The 19,590-nt window shown below is 38.4% G+C and overlaps 1 protein-coding gene across 3 annotated transcripts; it reads left to right on the top strand.

Annotated features, from left to right (window-relative positions):
• Positions 1–159: 159 nt before the first annotated feature.
• RB195_009526 (uncharacterized protein) lies at positions 160–18,682 on the top strand (the record flags this gene model as incomplete). 3 transcript variants are annotated; one of them, XM_064190113.1, is made up of 27 exons in its annotated part: positions 1,872–1,977; positions 2,044–2,162; positions 2,248–2,364; positions 2,523–2,659; positions 2,736–2,904; positions 2,987–3,097; positions 3,239–3,350; positions 4,711–4,865; positions 10,022–10,187; positions 11,528–11,664; positions 11,732–11,874; positions 12,053–12,161; positions 12,340–12,496; positions 12,607–12,690; positions 12,757–12,833; positions 12,923–13,038; positions 13,231–13,352; positions 14,110–14,278; positions 14,347–14,482; positions 16,471–16,547; positions 16,604–16,667; positions 16,824–16,967; positions 17,039–17,217; positions 17,455–17,555; positions 18,084–18,196; positions 18,352–18,515; positions 18,592–18,682. In XM_064190113.1, the coding sequence occupies 27 exons, from the start codon at positions 1,872–1,874 to the stop codon at positions 18,680–18,682; spliced, it is 3,375 nt and encodes a 1,124-aa protein (XP_064047694.1). The 3 variants fall into 3 exon arrangements, with proteins under 3 accessions (XP_064047696.1, XP_064047694.1, XP_064047695.1); XM_064190111.1 differs by lacking the exons at positions 1,872–1,977; positions 2,044–2,162; positions 2,248–2,364; ... (3 more) ...; positions 3,239–3,350; positions 4,711–4,865 and adding an exon at positions 5,471–5,512; XM_064190112.1 differs by lacking the exons at positions 10,022–10,187; positions 11,528–11,664; positions 11,732–11,874; ... (14 more) ...; positions 18,352–18,515; positions 18,592–18,682 and adding an exon at positions 160–237 and having other exon boundaries at positions 4,711–4,928.
• Between the last annotated feature and the right edge of the window lie 908 nt (positions 18,683–19,590).

The raw sequence follows: 19,590 nt of genomic DNA, 5'->3' as shown, positions 1-19,590 counted from the left end.
GTTCTTCTTTTCGTGTATTGTAAATACACTCACTCATGTCTGCTTTCCAGTGCTTACCACCTGTATTCTTATCCGTATATTACGCGGCATATGTGTAAAGTGAGCTATGTAAAAAGATGACTTCATATATCTGGTTTACATTCCAACGCTATTCTACTAATGTCTCAGCATTTAAGGAATCAGCATAGAGAACGGCATGTTACTGGAATAAACATTGCTAATGATTCACGGAGCAAAGTTCTTAGAACTGTATTGTACGCATAGGATTTTACACTCATAGAGTAATTACGAAGATTGCGAAAGTCACAAATCACGTGCCGTTAGAAAGTGAGAGGTTGCAGGAGTTATGTTGGTTCACCGATATGTAGACACCTTATTAGAAGAGTATCATGTAGGGAAGCTGCAATAAAATTCCAGCATTTGCCATAGGTGAGCGAAAATACCAATGAAGATAGAAAAGCATCTGTGAATAACTTCGCTGCACCTGGACAATGACTAATCAGGGCGTCTGCTTTTGCAGTAATTTTGCGTAGATTGCAGACAAACTAAAGAGCACACCGGAGCATCCTTCCACAATGGCATACTTGACTTAAAGGCAGCATACCACGGATCTGTGGTGATACGGATTTCAGGTGGAATATCCGTGTAGGGAGTTGTAGATTATGGAGACCGACGTAGTTCCACCCATCTCCCTGAATCACTGCAAGCAGCGGACATCTGAATGCTGTTTTGTACGATGTCTTCTATTGCAGTGCGCCACCCTTACACGCGTAGCGTCCCTTACTGCCTATCTTGGCAGTGCGAATTGATTTTCGACGAATCGCAGAGCGGAGGCGGCGTAAGGGGTGGGGCGTTGTAATATATGACGTCGCACAAAACAGCATTCTGGAGGTAGCTGTTTGCAGTGATGCAGGGAGAGATGAGCAGAGCTATCCCCATCTCCGTAATCCACGACACCGTATACGGATACTCCACCCCAGATTCGTGGTATGGTGGCTTTAATCGGCGGGCTGGTAATATTTCCTGACCCGGTTGCTTGCATCTTGGCCGAGTCGTGTAGTATTTGAACACTGCTCTACCCAACCTTCACAACAAAAACTTGCGCAGAATCCATCACTGTTCCATACCCTGCGGGACTTGGCGTCTGGCGTGAACTGTCTATGGACGCCGAGTGACGCGAGTACCTTAGGTCGGCAATGTCTGGTAGTTCACTGTAGCGAAGCGGAGAGTTGTTAGCATTTGGCATGTGCTTTGGAAGTGTACTGGACAACGGCGTCTTTTTGTAATATCTAGGTAGCTTCCGCCATCCAACTGTGCCCAGAAATGGGTGCTCAGATCTCTGACTGTATTTAGTAAAAGCGGAGCCACTCCGAGCAGAAAACGATTTGTATACGCGGCCTCCCTCTGAAATATCTCCAGATATTTCGCACCGCCAACTACGAACGTAAGAATAAAAATTTTCTTCCTGAGGTTCAAAGGTATTGAAGAAGATGATGTGGAACTATTGTTAATTGCTGTTACTATGGGCCTGGTTTCCTGATATACATATAGCAAAGGGGATTGAAGATGTGAGTGTGCATAGTTCACGTTTGTTGTTACTATGTCTCTACCCAGTAGCACCCTGTCTACCTATGTGCTTACATGCGTAGAGAGTAGGCAATTGAAACTGTACTGCGTAAGCGGTAAATTTTCGCGCTCCAACGTCAATCACACACCTTTAAGATGTAGTGTAGTCGGAGACTTCGACTTCGAATTAAATATTTTTATTCCGTTCATTGTCAGGTGAGTGTGTTGGGGTAACGTTCAGTTTTGTTAGAACTTATTTTTTGAGGTGAAGTGCTAGTTTTTTTTTACTTATCGGTCATTTGTAGATGGGCTCAAAGAAGAAAGCAAAGAAAAATGCCGATTTCAAGAAGGTGAAATTGAAAGTTGGCAAGAAACTTAGGAAGACAGCCACTACTGATACCACGATTTCAGGTGATTTGCTTCGTCTGTTTATCCTATGAATGACCCTATTACTACACTCTTAATTCTTGTCTTCAGCGAAGAAAGTCGTACTAATACAACAGCTCCAGGAAAAATCCGAAAGTTCTGGGAAGCCACTTTCGTTTCGTGGTCTATCTTTGGAGGAGTTGTGTAGACAACTTGGCCACTTTAACAAAGTAAGCACTGTTCCTGTTCTCCCTTCGAATCCAAGTTATTGTAGCACACATTTTTAAGGTTTTTGCTAGTTCGGTCAGTTTATAGAGCGTTCGAAGGGATGCTTTGTTAGGCACCAAGCAGTTGTTAACTTCACGTCCTGACTTGATTGAAACCCATCTGCGGACGTTGATTCCTTCAATAGCTCGTTTGGTTTCTGATTGTGTAGGTTTTTTTTTCTTTCGTTGCAGTCTCCCAGTCAAATCATTTTTTCCTTTTGTTTTAGATCGATATGTGACTATGTCAAAAGTGACTATTTGTTAGAAGTATCCATACTGGCTTTTAGTGTTCTTTTCAATTCCTTACGCAATGCGGTTGTTAAGGGCCACGATCCTGCACTAAACGGACAACTTCGATCTCTTCTACGGGTCATATGTTCTGTTTCTTCTCACGCAATGTCAGCTCATTTCACCTTATTTGTGGCACACCTTCTGCATGCTTTAACACATAATGAAACAGGGTGAGGTTTTCGTTGATACATTTTTATTTTATCTGTTGTCATGTGGTGATATTTAGTATCAGAACTTGTGTTTCAGTGTTCGAAACTTCTCTCTTTCTATCATAGCGTTGCTGTTAACAAATTACCCTGACCTCTGCAGTACTAACGTTGATATGTTCAATTCTTTTGTCAAGTTTTTGAGCAGTTCTCGTAGGCCGGCGTGGAATTCGGCACGTTTCCTGGAAACTATTGTATTGTTTCTTAAGGTGAGCGCTCAGCGTTTTTCCTCTGGTGGGATTTTTTTTTCTAACATTGTTATTGGAATTTAAAGGTATTTATTTTCCTTAGGCATATATCGTGGACAGGTCGACTCGAAAAAAGTGGTGTGAAGATGCTCAACTTGACTTCTCCTCATCGAAAATATCAAGCAGTATTAATCTTGTGGAAATATTTGTCAAGGTTAACTTTTTTTGAACTAACCCAGAATAAGATTTGGTTACATCTTCCCTAGCAGACTTTTTCACTTTTCTTTTGATTTCGTACAATAACCAAGTCTGATGTTTAGGACTTGCTAACCAACTAGTTTTTTTTCCTCTTCAGTCAAATCCATTCGACTTTCCTGTGATCTCCCCGTCTGCGACTGCAACGGTCTCACCTATGGAACTTCCAGATTCGTTTCTCAGTGTATGTGAAGCTTGTGCGCCCATACTAGGTATGTTGTTGTATCTGTTTTGCCCTTTGTCAGAACTTTTTTTTGGAGCAACTCTTTTTCATTTGCTTTTTTTTTGTTTATGTGATCTTGTTTTTCTACATTTGTTAACCAGCACTCTAACTTTTTTTCAAGAAATAGGTTTGAGCGCAACGTTAAAAACATTTTTTTTGCAAAGGTTCTTGAATAAGGGGTGTCGATTTCCAGTGGTGGTTCTTAAAAACGACATACTACTTGCATTTCATTATGCGAGTTTTCCCTCAAGTTTTTCCTCAATTGAATCAAAGATGTTTTCAATCAGTAGAGACAGGTTAGCCGAAGTTTTTTTTTTCGAAATGCTTAACACTTGACTCGTGGTAATCTCCGCCAAATAATCGCCTGTCGTGAGAGGGGCTTCTTTCGATGGTGAGGAAGCCAGCCGTTCGACTGCACCATTTCTTTTGGCAAACACTAGTAGTAGCTTTGAAAAATAGTTTTTTTATCCTTTTCACTCTCTTTGCATCGAGATAGTCAAGGACTCACTACTTGGTTGACTTTGTTATAATTGCTCTCTCTCTCTATCAGGTCTGGTGAACTGGATTTCACTACTTCTAGGATCCCCCAAGCTTCATCTTCATCAAAACATACTGATAACCCATACAATACACATCAAACAGTTCCGCCTATTTCTTAGTCTTTTAGTGTTGAACTTTTGCTTTTGCTTTGCTTTGCTTTTGCTTTTGCTCTCTCGATTCGTTTCATTTCGTGTTGCTTGTTTGCTCATGCAGCAAATTTCAAATACTACCTAACCCATGTACAATTTATTAACCACTTAGTGTTTAAGTGGATATGTGATGAGATTTCCAAAGGATTCTTACGCCTTCACCAAATTCCGAAATAGTGTCCTCGAAGCTTGTAGTTCTCGTTATCTACACTCATCTGATATTGATCATGCCTAACCTTATGCGTGAATGAGCCTTTTAACGCTGCAAAACGTGCTGTCTACCCATAGATGCGTCAGAAAGCCAGCTTCCTTTGGTAATTGTTTCCCCAATGCTGAACACTCCGCGCATGCTCCCATTGAGCACATTCGATGCCGAATATACAGTACCGTCAAAAATTTGTATTCTGCGTTCCATTATCTTTTTTACGTTAGCAGAACACTTCTTTGACTCGTCAACTACAAAGATACGCAGAGGTAGAGCTGTTTTATACATGTGCAGTCATGGAAAACCACCTATACTAAACCACCATAACGCAAAAAAAAACGATTAGAAAGTAGTTGACTTTGTGCATAACCACATCTCCTGATTGTATTATTTTTTTGGTGGTTCCCGACCAAATAAATTTTCCTTCGAAAGGATTTAAAGGCTGTTTTTTTCAGCTACAAGTTTATCCGAAGATAAAGCCGGAACCTACCTTGCTCCTACCACGTCAATTTTAACTCTTCTTGGGAGAGCTACGAGCAACCTACCCAGCTCTTTACTCGTTGACGACTTTATTCCTCGAATGGCTAAGATATGGGCACCTGTGAGGAAGGTAGCCGTTGGAAGAAAAAGTGACAAAGTGCATGATTCTACCTGCTGGCTGAACGATTATTAATTACTTTCTTTATTTTCGTTTCTGAAATCCATTATTTTCGATTTTTTTCAAATGGGTGTTTGCGTTGTTGGCTGTTAGGCTATTGTTTTATTCTTTGGTCCTCAATTGTTTTAATTGCATTTGTCATTTTTCAAGTTCAAAAATTATTGTTCTAAGCTATCTGAGCTCTATCTCGTATTTGTATCTAAATTTCTAGTTTTTTTTTTGTCTTAGATACACTGGTTCTAACTATCTGTGGGATATGTAGTGAATGTCCAGAAACGTGTTTGTTTTTCTGAGTGCTTTCTACAGAGATTCGCCGTACAAAACCTTCAGTGCTACCTTGTGCTAATTAGGAAGACAATATTTGATACAGATTGTTCTTACTGTTCTGTTAGACTTCGGTAAAACAAGATTTTGAAAAGCAGTTTGGTTGTGGCTGCCTTTTTCACTCTATCCGCACTATTCGTTTTATTCTTGAACTTATATTTGTTACCTTCGTTATTTCCATAATTGATTTCTTAATCTGATTTGTTAGGAATTTTATTGTTTGCAGCAAATTTATGAAGTATGCCCATATGAATTTGTTCACATCTCTTCATCTCGTTAGTTCGATTTTTACCTCTTGTCTAGTAGTATTGCGGCTTCAGTTCGACTTTACGACGTGCAGTTGGCTTTTTTTGTTTCGGTGGCGTGCCATCCATTCCTTTAGTTCTTCGTATTCTCATCAATTCCTTATCTAGCAAAGGTTCATGTTCGCGAAATTTCGAAAGAGTACTGAATTCTAAGAAGGCCTATTTTTCACTCTCTTGCTCCATCAGTCATCTTAAATTACAACTACGAAACTTTTATCATATGTTTGGACATCTCACGTAGTGTGAACTTTCGGTAATATTTGCCCTGAGCGACCAAGCTACTGTAGATTTATTGCTTTCACTTAGCTAGAGTACTGCGCTGTCCGCCGCATTATATTCTCTATGGTTAATTCTTCTTCTTATTATTTCTTAAAATTGCAACGTTCCTGTTTATCCTTGTTAAAAAAAACTATTTGTAACCATTCTGGCTCCTCTTCTGAAGACTACGTTCTGCAATACGTCAGAACTTGTTCCTAGAAGAAACCGAGCTTTGACTCTCGCAAAAGACGGGCGTATTTTTTTTTCTCTTTGGAATCAATACTTACAATTTGAGGTACTGTGGTACTGCTGTGATGCTACTACCCTATTATAGCCCGGTCAAAACGACAAGAACTTCGGTGCAGTCGTGTAAACGGAGTGCAGTCGTGTAAACGGCTACGCTCGAAGCGGCGCGGTAGAGCTAGCGGCTGGAATTGAGGTGGGGAACCATCGCCACCATCGCGAACTGCGGCGATTAGAGAAGCTACCAAGGTCCCCCTTCATGGTAACATGAGAAACAGAAGAAGATTTTATATAAGGTTGATGAAATCGAGGTGGAACCAGTGCGAATTGCGGTGAAAGTGCTTACTTAGGTCCCACTCGATCCTAACCGGTGCTCTCCAACGCATAGCTTTGAGCGCAGCCGATTACCCAATTGCACCGAGATTTATGTCATTTTGGGAGAGGTCAGGATCATTCACAACATTTGCAAAACTTAGAGTTGAGTCAATATTACAAATGTGTAGTAGATCCACAAATTATGTCTTCTTTGAAGATAATTGATCGAATACCGGCAGGAGTACGGTTGGTTTCAATCGATGTGGAAATATTTCAACATCAGTAACCAGAATAACTCAACTAGTTTCACTAGTCGCAGAACTCGAAGTCGATGTTTTATGACTGTACCTTTTGCACCTTCATCGGCTGCATTTAATTTGATAGGAGTGCTCCAGAAGAACATGATTTTATATGGATGTTGTGACAGAATTATTCGAATGACTATGTCGGATCTTTAAAAATCAAAAAAAGTTGTAGAATGAGTTGCAAATCTATACTCAAAATCTATTCCTTCTTTCCAACTCTTAGGGAAAGTTTGCGCCACACTGTTTTAGTTGCTTTTTTTTCTGTAAAATCAATGTTATGTACAACAAACTTGTGCATTTGATCTGTTAGAATGAACAAGTTTATATGAGTAGTGTTTTTTTTATGAAGCCATCTTCTCTCGCACTTCCTTTTTCCAATATCGCCTATGTTTGCCCTTTTCCAGTTTTCCGCCTTAGTCAAGTGGAATCAGTCTCCGTTATGCTCTCTTTGCTAAACCGTTGACAGTTTATAAACAGTGGACGGAGCTTATCGATTTTTTTTCGAGAACTGATTCTATAGTTTTGTTACTTCAATTCTTCTTTATTTTGTTTATCACTAAGTTAAGTTATTCAAAGGAAAAGTTTGGTGTTTTGACATGTAACCGCGACCCCTGCTCATACTGATAATTTGTACGCGTTGCTAGGTGTTTTCCGCTCGTTGCTGGGAATTTAATGCGTGATTGTTGCTTTTTGTGCTACTGCTAAGAGCACTTGCTAATTACTTTTTCATTCCTTAGAACTGTTTTCTTTGAAACTACACGTATTTGCTTTGAAACGAAATGTGACTATTCAATCCAATTCCATGATTTATGGCTAATGCAGTTCTCATGCATTTTTCTTTGCCAGTGATCCTTGCAATGACTCCTGAATTTTGCTTTAAGTTTTATCTTGTACGTAATGAAATAACTGGCTGTTATTTCTCATTCTTGTACTGATATGTGTTAACAATGTAAAACTTCGTCGAGACAGCTAACAACCTTTATAGAGCAAGAGCTTTTACGTCAAACATGAGCAGTATCAGTAGACTTTCGAAATCCTTCTTTTTGCTTGTTCAACGTAATATCTCAGTCTTATCTAGGAATTAAATCGTTCCCAATAGCTGTTAACTACTTAACATGTCTCAAGATGTTGAAAGTGTAGGAATCTGACGATCTATTGTACTAATTTCTCCTCGTATATTATGTTATTTATTAACGTAAGAACGTCCTTGATATCCCTTCATGTTAAGTGTTAGCAATGACAAAGAGTGTTTCTTGATCCAATCCTTAGGTTACGTCACTTTTGCTGATTAAAGAAGTGAGCGTAATGTTATCATTGCGAAACACCACCGCATTGTGCTGAAGACAGCTTGATAAGGAACCACAAACTAAGCCACAATTAATCAGTTCATTCGAAAGCTAACCACTACTCCAGTTCTTTTTCCTGTGGATTAAAAACACGTTCTTGTATCTGTGGATAATTCACAGTGAGATAATGTTTCAAATTTTGATGAACATGGACATGATGAATTATGCTTTCCATTTTCTGTAACTTCGTTAAAGAGAAGTACACATGACAGCTATCTGCGCAATTTCTTTTTTTTATTGTAATCATATGCATTTATATTTCTGTATTTCCATTAATCCGAGCAAATTTGGCGGTTAATCAGCGAAGTGCTACAAATCAGTTGTTCTCCAAGAACAATGAGGGATTTAATTAGTTTGAGCCCCCGAAGAAAAAAAAACAGTTTGATTTTTTTTGTGTTCTCAATGCTAAAAATGCAGGAACAGCCATCATATTCCCCTAAGAACACTGCCCAAATATTTAGACTACAGCATTCGTGTAGAGAAAACTCAGCACATTTGAAGCAATATTTTTAGACTCAGAGAGTCCTTCTAACAGCTCTGCTAGATTACCAATCAAGCTAGTAGCGTATTGTATTAAATATGATGCTATAATGATAATTATCCTGCTTTTCTAAATCACGCTTCGTAAATTCACGAGTTTCTAGGGATCTCTCCTTTTCTCTGTCAAAAAGGACGGGGAAGTTGTCTGCATTTCACGTTAAAAAAATTTAAAGAAAGGTTGGGGGATACGAAGCGGAACATTGATGATTGATTTGTCCAAGTATTATAACTGTGTCAAGAATTGTCCCATAGCCGTTTGTCTATACTCTAGTCACTCCATTTTTGAAGTGAAAAAATGTCGAAAATGTGAGTGCAAGCATGGAGAACTGTCACTGCTCAAGATCTCACCCTCATAGACCTCAAGATTTCGAAAGCTGAATCCACATATAGTTTTTTTTCTCTATTATCGTTTAGACGCAAAGTGTACCAGTCAACTGTATCAATACGCTTTACATTCCCATTGTGGGCAGCTGTCTACCCATTCCCAAGAGTACGGTCTAGCCAGAAAAGAAAGATTTTTAGAAGCGAGTTTCTAGGGTGATTATATCATCCGATCACTATTTTTGATGAATGAACAGAACTTCGCAAAACCAGTAAATTGTCGAATTTTGGAGAATGGTTCCCCCTTCTGGTTCACTGATTGAATTGTTTTAGGATCCATGATGTATTCTATCTGCTTTTTTCTTTGCGCACACAGAAATTCAAATAAAAAGCTCAGAAATGCTACACAAGTTGGTCAAATCTCGTGTTTCTCTGTAGTTCGTATCTGGCATTGCTTTAAAGGCATCACCACACGAATCTGAGGTGGTACGGATTTCAGGTGGAGTATTCGTATACGGGATCGTAGATTGTGGAAAGGTGGGTGATTCCGTCCATTTCTTGCTAATTGGCGTTAAAAAAAACGGCCCGGAAGATGCGGCGTGCGCACACTGCTGGCGCACCGGAACGCTATAAACCGTATCTTCCGGGCCATTTTTCTTTAAAGGCAACTAGGAAGATATGGATGGAATCACCTCCCTCTCTTTAATCTACGATCCCGAATACGAATACTCCACCTGAAATCCGTACCACCACAGATTTGTGTGCTGATGCCTTTAAGGCTTTAGATGTTTTTTGATTTTGTATCTTTCCAGTGTTTGTATATTATGCTTTAAGAGGTCATCTTCGTCTTTCGACCTCTTTAACCCTTTTTTATATTTTGTAACCATATATTGTGTATGTATATATATATATATATATGTAGTTGTGACCGAATGACACGACCTCTTCCTCGCAGCTACATATATATTTTTTGTTCCTTTATTTGTCTCGTGATTCCATCATTTTTCGTTCTCTAACTCTGGTTTTTCCTCTTCGTTTTCTTCTTTTATCTCATTGAGAGCTCTGTCAAAGTTTCGTTTACATTATTTCATGTCTTCGTTTCACGTTATGGGAACGCCTCTGTTTGTTGATAACGTAGTAATAATTTTTAGTTCATAACCATGACTATGCCTCCCACCGATTTTGACCAATGCCGGAGTGGGTGGCCGATTCAGCCAGGTTGTTCTCGATTGATTGGATTTGGCGTCTACACTGGATTGGCTATCCTTAACCTTATTGTGACGTGCATGCCTAGAGGCATCCATTATCAAAGAGTTGGTAAGTAAACTTGAAAAACTCGACATTCATCTGTATGCATTCAGTTCCAAACAAAAATGCAAGTAAGCGCTGTTGAGCATTTCGGAGTGAATGTCTTTTTATTTGGCATTCGTTCTAGAGGGGTGGGAGAACTGTCATATACCTGAATTTCATTATAATTAATTATAATTTCATTATAATTATCAGAAATGTTGCAAAAATATAATTATATTATGTTTTTGCAACATTTCTGCCAGACCTCGGATATTACTATCGAATCTGCTCGTTAATAATTCTTTATTGAAGATAGCGAGAAGAAAACGGATATTGTTATCATCTGTCTTTAAAACAATGTAGAAATCTTTAGCCGTCTACAAAACGTATGAAAAGTACTTGACATGGACAAACTCTGAATCAAGTTCAACAAAGTAAGTAACAAAGGAAGTATTGGTAGGGATTTTGTATACTACCTTGGTATCTGTTTAGTGAGAAATGATGGGGATATTTTGGATTGAATTAGACTGGTGATTTTGTAGCTACATCCGTTATATATTGTTTGGCTACATATGACTTCGTAGTCTTTTTTTAAAGTTTGCTTGTTGTCCTTGAAAAGATTATATACCGGAAGAGATGAGTAGTATGAAGAGCAAATTTTCTGAAAACTTCGAGTTTCCTTATGTACTCAACATCTTTGCTTTTACGTTGGGTTTAGTAATAATTCGTGGTCACTTTTTTTCAGCTCTAAAATGCGTAATGAAACTGAAAGTGTTGACAGAGTATTGTATATTACTTGAAGGAGAACTTGTCTCCTACGAGGACGTAAGTTTTCGTAATAAAGCGGAGCACCTGCTTTTGTATTTAATCGTGGGGTTATATACCCAAATTTCACACGAGATTAATCCTATGTATAGAGGTCATCGTATGGGGAGCGATAAACTCGAAAAAGAGAAAATGTCTTGGAAATGCTACGTTTTGACCTTTTGACACTCAATATTTTTGACCTAAATAGACAAGAATCAGTAAAATTGAAAAAAGTACATAGTACATAGAAATTCTCTATCAAATAGAATATAAAGTTTCGGTACAACATGTTGTCAGTGTTTTTTTAAAATCCTTTTATGCATTTCTAAGTTTAGAAAAACGGTCACATTACTACTCAACTTAATATTTCCATCAGGTGAATTCTTTACGTCTACATACAACTGATTTCTTCTTAGCATACGGTTCCCTCTCCTCTTTGAAAAGTGTTTCCACCAATGATGACGAGATTTTATGGAGAATATTTTTATGCATATATATTGCTATATATATATATTGCAATTATAGTATCGAATAGTTTAATAGTTTACGAATAATTTAAGGTAATCTCCCGATCTCATTCTTTATCGCCGTGATCTGCAAATTTTTGCTCATTGGTGTTTCGATTTCGTTCATTTTCTACTCTTTCTACGTTCATAAATACACTCATACACTCATGGCTTTTTCTATTGCAAGAGTGGTGAGTTTTCGAAACTTTTTAAAGGACTTCTAACAGCACGTTTACTGCCATAATTTTACTTTTTAAGGCATTCTGGGTTATCAATTTGTCTTCTTTTATTAAATGGCGTGATTTACCCTATCTTCCTGGTTCTTTGGCCTTAGCGTATTCAATAGCTGTTTGTTTTGATCTCCTTCCAATGTTTGCGTGGAACGAGTATTTTACCTCCAGGTAATTAATTTCTATTTTTTTAGTTTTATGGTGTAGATAAACATTTCTGCAACTAATGAAGGCGAAGGAGATATTTTCAAACTATACTCTCACACCTACTTTCAGCTTGTATAAAAAAACAATGAACAGCGTTTTAAGCAATTCTTTTAATGGTGCTCAAGATTTTCTTCACTTTTAGGACATACAAAAATGGAGAATTCGTTTTTTATTTGATGGATTTAGCTCCTACTATGACGGTTTTTGTTTTAACTATGTGTTTGTCGACGCTTCGAAGCGAATCTCAGTCGGTACGCAATTCCTGCTTTTCTTTGTCCATGCTAATACGGAAAGGAACACACTTCTCTTGTTGCAGCTCGGTCTTACTCGTTAGGAGCAGTTGGAATTTTCATCGTTTGAATAATTTGGTTGAAAATCATGTAACTGAGCTGCGTTTATTTGCATCAGTCCTTTTTGTACGCATTTTAGACTTGGTCAAATTTCTCTCGGAAGATCTCTTTAATTCTCCCTTATATATGGCCAAAGAAGAGTATTTCGCTGCAAATTCGTGTTGCTCTTTGTCTTTTTCTCTTATTATTCGGCCGACTCATTAATGTTGCTCTACCTTTGTACAGCAAATGGATAGGTCAGTTTTCATTCCCTTTTTTGGTAGATTTTTTGTTTTCCAATGGGTTTGTATTTTGCATCTCTATCGATTTATTTCGTATATTTTGATTAATCTCAGTTATTATTTAGTCGATGGATTGGCACACCCGGAAACTTTTCAGTACTCCCTTATTTATATATCCACTCTTTTAAAATTTCTTCAAGGAAATGGAGGTGAGAAGTTGCTATCAGATGCACCTGTGCTCTGCATTCTATATTTTTCTAAGCAGATGTATTTAGCTATGGGTGGTTTTTTAAACACTTTACGGTCTTATCTTTGGATTCCCATACAGCAATACACTACCCGAGAGCTGGAGGTACTATGAAATCTTCGGTTATTTTAAACCCAAATCATGAGTAAACTTCTCTTCAAGTACTGTGTGTGAAAGAACGGCTTGCTTTCTAGGTAGAGCTGTTCGCACATTTGCATTCTTTGTCACTTAGATGGCATTTATCACGAAAAACTGGTCTCGTACTGCGTGTCATGGACAGAGGTACCAGTTCGGTGAATAGCATCCTAAAGTAAGTGTTAATTACTGAACTTAGTTCAATGACCACCAATCAGTTGTGCTTTTTTTCACCGAGTGTGTGATTCTAATTCCATAAAAGTTCTCTGGGAACATTCCTTTTCGCCTAATTATGACACTTTTCTTTTGGGTTAAATAGAATTTTTCTTTCAACCTTTTTTCTCTGTAGAATTATGGGCATTTTCAGCTATATCCTGTTCAACATCGTGCCAACAATAACTGATATCGCTATTGCTGTTGTATTCTTCTTTTCGACGTTCAACTTTTATTTCGGAGGAATAGTGTTCGTGACAATGGTCCTGTATTTAGGTAAGATTTTAACAAGATCTTCACAAAATATCGGTATATGATCTCTTTCAGTCCATGGAAATTTGTCTTGGTCTAGACTAGGGGAGAGAGAGAGGCAGTAAGGGGTTTGCTCTAATAATCGATGAATAGAGATGAGAGGAAATTTGTGTTGTCAAGAATAAATATTTATTTTACAATGCAACAATACAACAATTATTAAAGTAAAAAACTAAAATGACTTGTACGAATTTTTAATCGGTTTATAGGAAATTTCGGTTGCAGTTAATGAATACATATTTGATTTATACTTCATATTTCAGATACACTCACCACAATACTATCGAGGAGTGGTGAGAATAGCAAAAATATGAAGTATAAGTCAAATATGTGTACATTAACTTAACTTATACCGAAGTTTTCTTATAAACCGATTAAACTATGAGGAGTGGTTTAACGCAGTCGGTAGGAAGTTTGTGGCCACAATCGATCGGAGGTTCGAATCCGCCCTAGTGTAAACTAAGCCTTTCACTCCTCCGGTGTCGATAAATTGGTACCAGACTTGTCTGGGAGGATAAAAACACTGACTTGGCAAATCGGCTAGCTCCCGCAAGTCGTTGTAAGGCTGCACGCGCGTTCGTAAACCACAAACGAAGTCTGAGTTGAAGTCGAACGCGTAGGCGCATCCCCATAAGGATTGATCAACGCCGTGCACTTTATCCTTTATTTCTGCTGTCCCTTTCCATGGTCCTGATGCATCTCTATCTCGTTTTTCTTTTAGTTGTAACCATCTACGTTACGGAATGGCGAACTAAATTCCGTCGGGATATGAACGAAAAAGAGAACGCAAGCAGTGCGATTGCCACCGACTCTCTACTGAACTATGAAACAGTGAAGTACTACGGAAATGAGACGTATGAAGTAGACAGATTCCGACATGCTATAGAATGGTTAGTGATATCTCGTTTTCGATCCAGAGATTCCTCCCATTTTGAAAGCGAAGATTTATACTTTCCAGCTTCCAGCTGGCTGAATGGCGTTCTAATGCCTCTCTAGCGTTACTGAATTTCCTCCAGAACGGACTGATTGGACTCGGCATGACTGCTGGTTCTGTGTTGGTTGCGTATTTGATTACAGTGGACCACCAGCTTACTGTGAGTCGCTTTTTCAAGAAATATTGTGCAAGACAGTAAAGATGTCACAGTCATAAGTATACCCTCAAACGTCTGGATGGTTAGAGTACAATGGTGAGAACTTTTCCATCGTCTGGGCCTTCGATGGCTCGAAACCGTCCGAAGTCAACTAAGACTTTCGCCCAACAGGGTTGCTAGATTGCTACCAGATTTGAATCGTAACCGTTCGCTCATTCCAAAGACATTGATTGATATCCAGCAGTCTATCCTTTGTCCTTAAAAATTTGCACTGTTTTTTTTTCCCTCAGATCCTGCTATTACAAATTAGGTGGAATGATATTCTTTACAAAGCTGGGATGACATACTTTACTTTATCAGCGGTTGGATTGTTCCTGTTTTCGGTTAGGTGTTCCGAAAAGACATCTATTGGCAGGTTTAACATCTCTACAGAACTGCCTCCGACGCCGGGTACCCTCAGATTCCTCCTCCAACAATGTTCGATTAAAAGCTGAAAATTTATTGTGACTAAACGGAGAGTTACTACCAAAAACTTAACGTGCCCCTCAGACATTTGACCTATTTGGGTATTAATGGTGTTCTGGACGACAGCACCTTTTTGCGATGTATCTGGATGACTTCTGCCATATAACAGTGCAAGTTATATAGCTCGTATGTGTATATTCAAATACTTCACTGTTTGGATTAGTACAAGCAGGATTGCAGAGTGCAGATTGGAGATTAGCAGCACGACTCGATAGACTCCGGCCACGATAACGTGGCTACACAACCTGGCATAAAATAATTGATTGTCGCTTGTTTTTGTTGAGAAGTATAAATAGCATGAGAATGTTGTTGATTTCGTAGCATTCAGCAAGTGGTTGACTAACGATAAGAGGTAGGGGGCACAAGGAATTGGTAGGGATTCCAGCCGGATGAAAGGGGAGAACTGCGGAGGGATTTAGAGATTAAAATTTAAGTAGTTGCGAGCAGCTCAGTAAGGCGGTTAAGCCATCGAATTAAGGTTGTTAAGACATAAAATGGCACACACAAAAATTCTTCACGATATGGAAAAAAATTACCAATGGGCTCAAATTTTATTTGCTCGAATATTTTTATATTTTGTCCAGTGCATATTATACAATATATAGTATATGTTATAATCGTTCTATAAAAAGAACAACTGACGTCATGTATTATTTAAAAAAAATAACTTTTATCAGATATCTGATAAAATAGTAATTTTTTAAGTCATGAGCTGTAGCCATGTTTATTGTAAGGATCGGAAAAAGATTAAGTAGTATTCTAGTTCAAGCGCATTATCTTTACTAGGAGAGAGTATAAATTATTGATGATTACTTACAAGTGTAATGTTTTTATCTAACAAATAAGTCTAATATGTAGCGGAAAATGAAAGAAAAGGAAAGCAAGTGACCCATATCGAAATTCTATCTATTCTATGTAATCATTTACTCGAGCCTGCAATTACATGGCAATGGAATGGCATTTTTCTTCTGTTACAGAAGGTGGAAGACCTTACGCCGAGATATTTCTCTCATGTTCGGTTCGCGAGAGATAGGATCTTAGTCATGCGCGGCCGTTGTCTCCAGCTTAACTTTTTCCATGGTTTAAGCCATTACTGTCCACTTGCATTGACTAGTCATCTCATCCTAAACCTAAAACCCCTAAAACTCATAAAAGCGCAATCGGTTAGGGGTTCCGCTTCCTGCACGATCGATCGGAGGTTTGAATTCGTGCTAGTGCTCACCAAGCCCCTCATCCATCCGATAAATTGGTCGATAAATTTGTACCAAACTTCCTTAACTTAGCTAACTAGCGCCCGCAAGTCATTGTATAGGCCAGTTACACTTTCGTAAAACTCGAACGATTCTGAATTGAAGTGAACGTGGTGGCGCATCTAAGCGGATTGATTAACGCCGGACACTTTATCCTTTATCCTTAACTTAAACACAGTTTGCAAGCTCAAACACCTGTCATTGCTATTGTTTAAGGTGGGAGACTACGTTCTCTTTACTACTTACATGCTTCAATTGTATGCTCCATTGAACTTTTTTGGGACAGTGTACAGGTGTGTCCACTACCCTAGTAACTCCATCTATGTTTAAGCGTAACGAAATGTTCCAGAACTATTCAAAAGTCATTTATCGACATGGAGAACATGTTTGATCTCATGAATGAGGAAGTGGACGTGAGTTTTTTTTTCACAAATAAAGTTCTCATTGACATGCCTTTACCAACATTTATTTTCTGTTTGGATAGCCACATGATCTTCATTTGTTTCTTGATTTGTACGTTCTATTGAAAATGTCATTCTTCGTTCTCACTGAGTTTCCAAGCATTTCAGGTTCGTGACAGTCCTCATGCTATCGAGTACCATCCCACGGAGGGTAAGATCTCCGTGAATAATCTGGTCTTTTCCTACAACGAGAACCGCGTTGTACTAGATGGAATTTCGTTTGAAGTCGGAAGTGGACAATCTGTAGCATTGGTCAGTACTTTGTCATATATAACGTTTCTCTTCACCCTTGAAATATGAAAGAAAAATCTTTGGTCTTCCAGGTTGGTCCATCTGGCAGTGGAAAAAGCACTTTGGTTAGGTTACTGTTCCGGTTATTTGAATGTCCTGAGGGAAGCATTTTGTACGATGGAACGGATGTACGAAAATTGAAGTTGAAATCGTTGCGAAAACAAATAGGAATTGTTCCACAGGACACAGTGCTGTTCAATGACACTATAAAGTAGGAACATTTTCACAGTCTTTTTTTTTCGTTTTTCTTTCTGCAAAGTATATAGATTAGTACGTAAGACTTATTAAGAAAGAGCTCAAAGTTTAGTTTTCACGAATTTGATTCGTCAGTTCAGATTCTGTAGCGAATGTGTTAAGCTTGTGGGTCATATATGTCAACTCTTTAGCCTCCGAGGATGTATCCGTTCAACTTCAAATAAAGGTTCTTTAATCAGTAAAAGTCTTGTAGGTATAACATACGATTTGGTCGTCCTACTGCTACGGATGAGGAGATCTACGAAGCAGCGAAAGCAGCCATGATCCACGATAAAATTCTCAGTCTTCCTGAAGGTAAGTGGAGACTTCTTATCCGTACAAATAGAAGAGAAAAATCTCCGATTCTCCAGGGTCAATGTGATTTTTCTCTGTAGATATGAAAGAATTCTGGATACCCCTGCAATAAATCGGCGAGTTCTACATCTAGTTTGGGGCAAAGAGAAAAGAACTTTAACGTTGTGGTTGCTTCAAAAGTCGCGTGCAACTACCTGTCGTGGTAGTGCGCCCTAGTCACCAAAAGCCCCACGAAATTTTATCCCCTTCTCCTTCTTTATGAAATCTTTGAACTTTTGATGTTATTTCTGAGGCATACGTCAAAGGTTTTGGTTAAGGAACCTAAAAGTGAGTAATGTACAGATGTAGTGCTTGGCAGCAAATAGTCAGCTTCTGGTCATTTTTTAAAAAGCAATGGTCGTTAGAGGTTATTTGCAGTAGCTTTTTTTTAACGAGAACAGCAGTAAAACTTTTATCAAAAAAAAGAAGAGTGTTTCTTATATTGTATGCGTAAAAAAAGATGTTTGTTACTTCAACTCCATTGTTCAGGTTACGATACTCTTGTTGGGGAACGAGGATTAAAACTATCAGGTGGAGAAAAGCAGCGAGTCGCTATAGCACGAACTATACTGAAGAAGCCACAGTTTATTTTCCTAGACGAGGTGGAGCGAAAACTTTTATTTTTTCTAAATTCATTAAATTTTTATTGAAAACATTTATATCTATCTTCTTGTTATTGTTTCTTCTTTTTTGTTGAGTTTCTTTTCCTCATTTTGTGGAGAGGGTTTCACTTTTTTTGAGCAACTAATGTCTGCAGGCCACCTCTGCACTTGACACCAATACTGAGCGGGCAATCCAGCGATGTCTCGAAGAACTTTGTTCTACACGAACAGGTGTCGTTGTGGCACATCGTCTTAGCACCGTCGTTAACGTCGACTGTATTTTGGTACTTGACAAGGGTCGAATTATAGAGCGAGGACGGTAAGCAGATCTGAATGAGGTTTCCCTAATTGTAGCTCCCTTAATTTTTGTTTCGAATACTTTTTTATTCTTGCAGACATTCCGACTTGATCGCTGCTAAAGGCGTTTACTATCAAATGTGGGAAAGTCAAAATTCATCTGAGAATAGTGGTAATGGGTCACCGTAAGAGTTTTCGTGATTATTTGTTGAACAGTGATTATAGCACTGCGCTTCTGAGCGCACTCTATTATTTGCTTCCGTTGTTTTTTATGCCTTTAGGGCATGTTTTAGAACCGATTACTGTGCAGTTTTTGAGTGTCATCTCATATATCCCGTTGTTACTTTCTTTTATCCATTTCCTTTCAGTAATAGCTAGACCTTCAATATTGTTTTATTTATTTAGTTCAACTCTAGGTTGAGTCTAAACTGTATGAATCAAGTGTAAAATTGTGATTAAGAAATTGTATTATTGTAATAAATAAGGAATGATTGCTGGAGAATAAATTGTTCCTCGAAATTTGTGGAGTTATTCTTAGCACTAACGTGAAACCCTCGATTATGAGGAAATTCTATTTTCGGACTATTGTAAACACTGAATTAAATAATGTACGACATCAACTAGTGACAACATTCTGAGGCAAAATAGGTACCGAATATCCTATATGTGGATGACACTGTGGAAGTACTAACGGGAAAGTAGGCTAGGAATGCCGCAGAGTTAAGGGTCAGTAGAGGTTCCTCTGAGCCTTGTAAAAATGGAAACCTGAACGACTGAACCCTTTATTAAAGTCTGCCGTTTGGCTGGAAGCCAAAGCCAACCCCTAAGTAGGGTGTTACTGTGCGCTTGGTTTTTTCAAACATTACTGACTTGAGACTGTGATGTTGAATCAACGGAGACGCAAAGATGAGCTGTCTTCTGGAAAACTACATGTATACTCTGAGACCAATTTTCAAAAATTTAGGATGACCATTCTGGGGACGATTTACGTGTGTCAAACGAGATTTATGCACGGTCTGTTGTTTGCCGTGAAATCTGTCACTTCTAAGTGTATAAAACGGAATAAAAGACGAGATATGGAGTAATGATGGAAAAAC

Source organism: Necator americanus, chromosome III, assembly GCF_031761385.1.
Source record: "Necator americanus strain Aroian chromosome III, whole genome shotgun sequence".
Classification (NCBI taxonomy): domain Eukaryota; kingdom Metazoa; phylum Nematoda; class Chromadorea; order Rhabditida; family Ancylostomatidae; genus Necator; species Necator americanus.
This window is presented reverse-complemented; position numbering and strand designations above follow the sequence as displayed.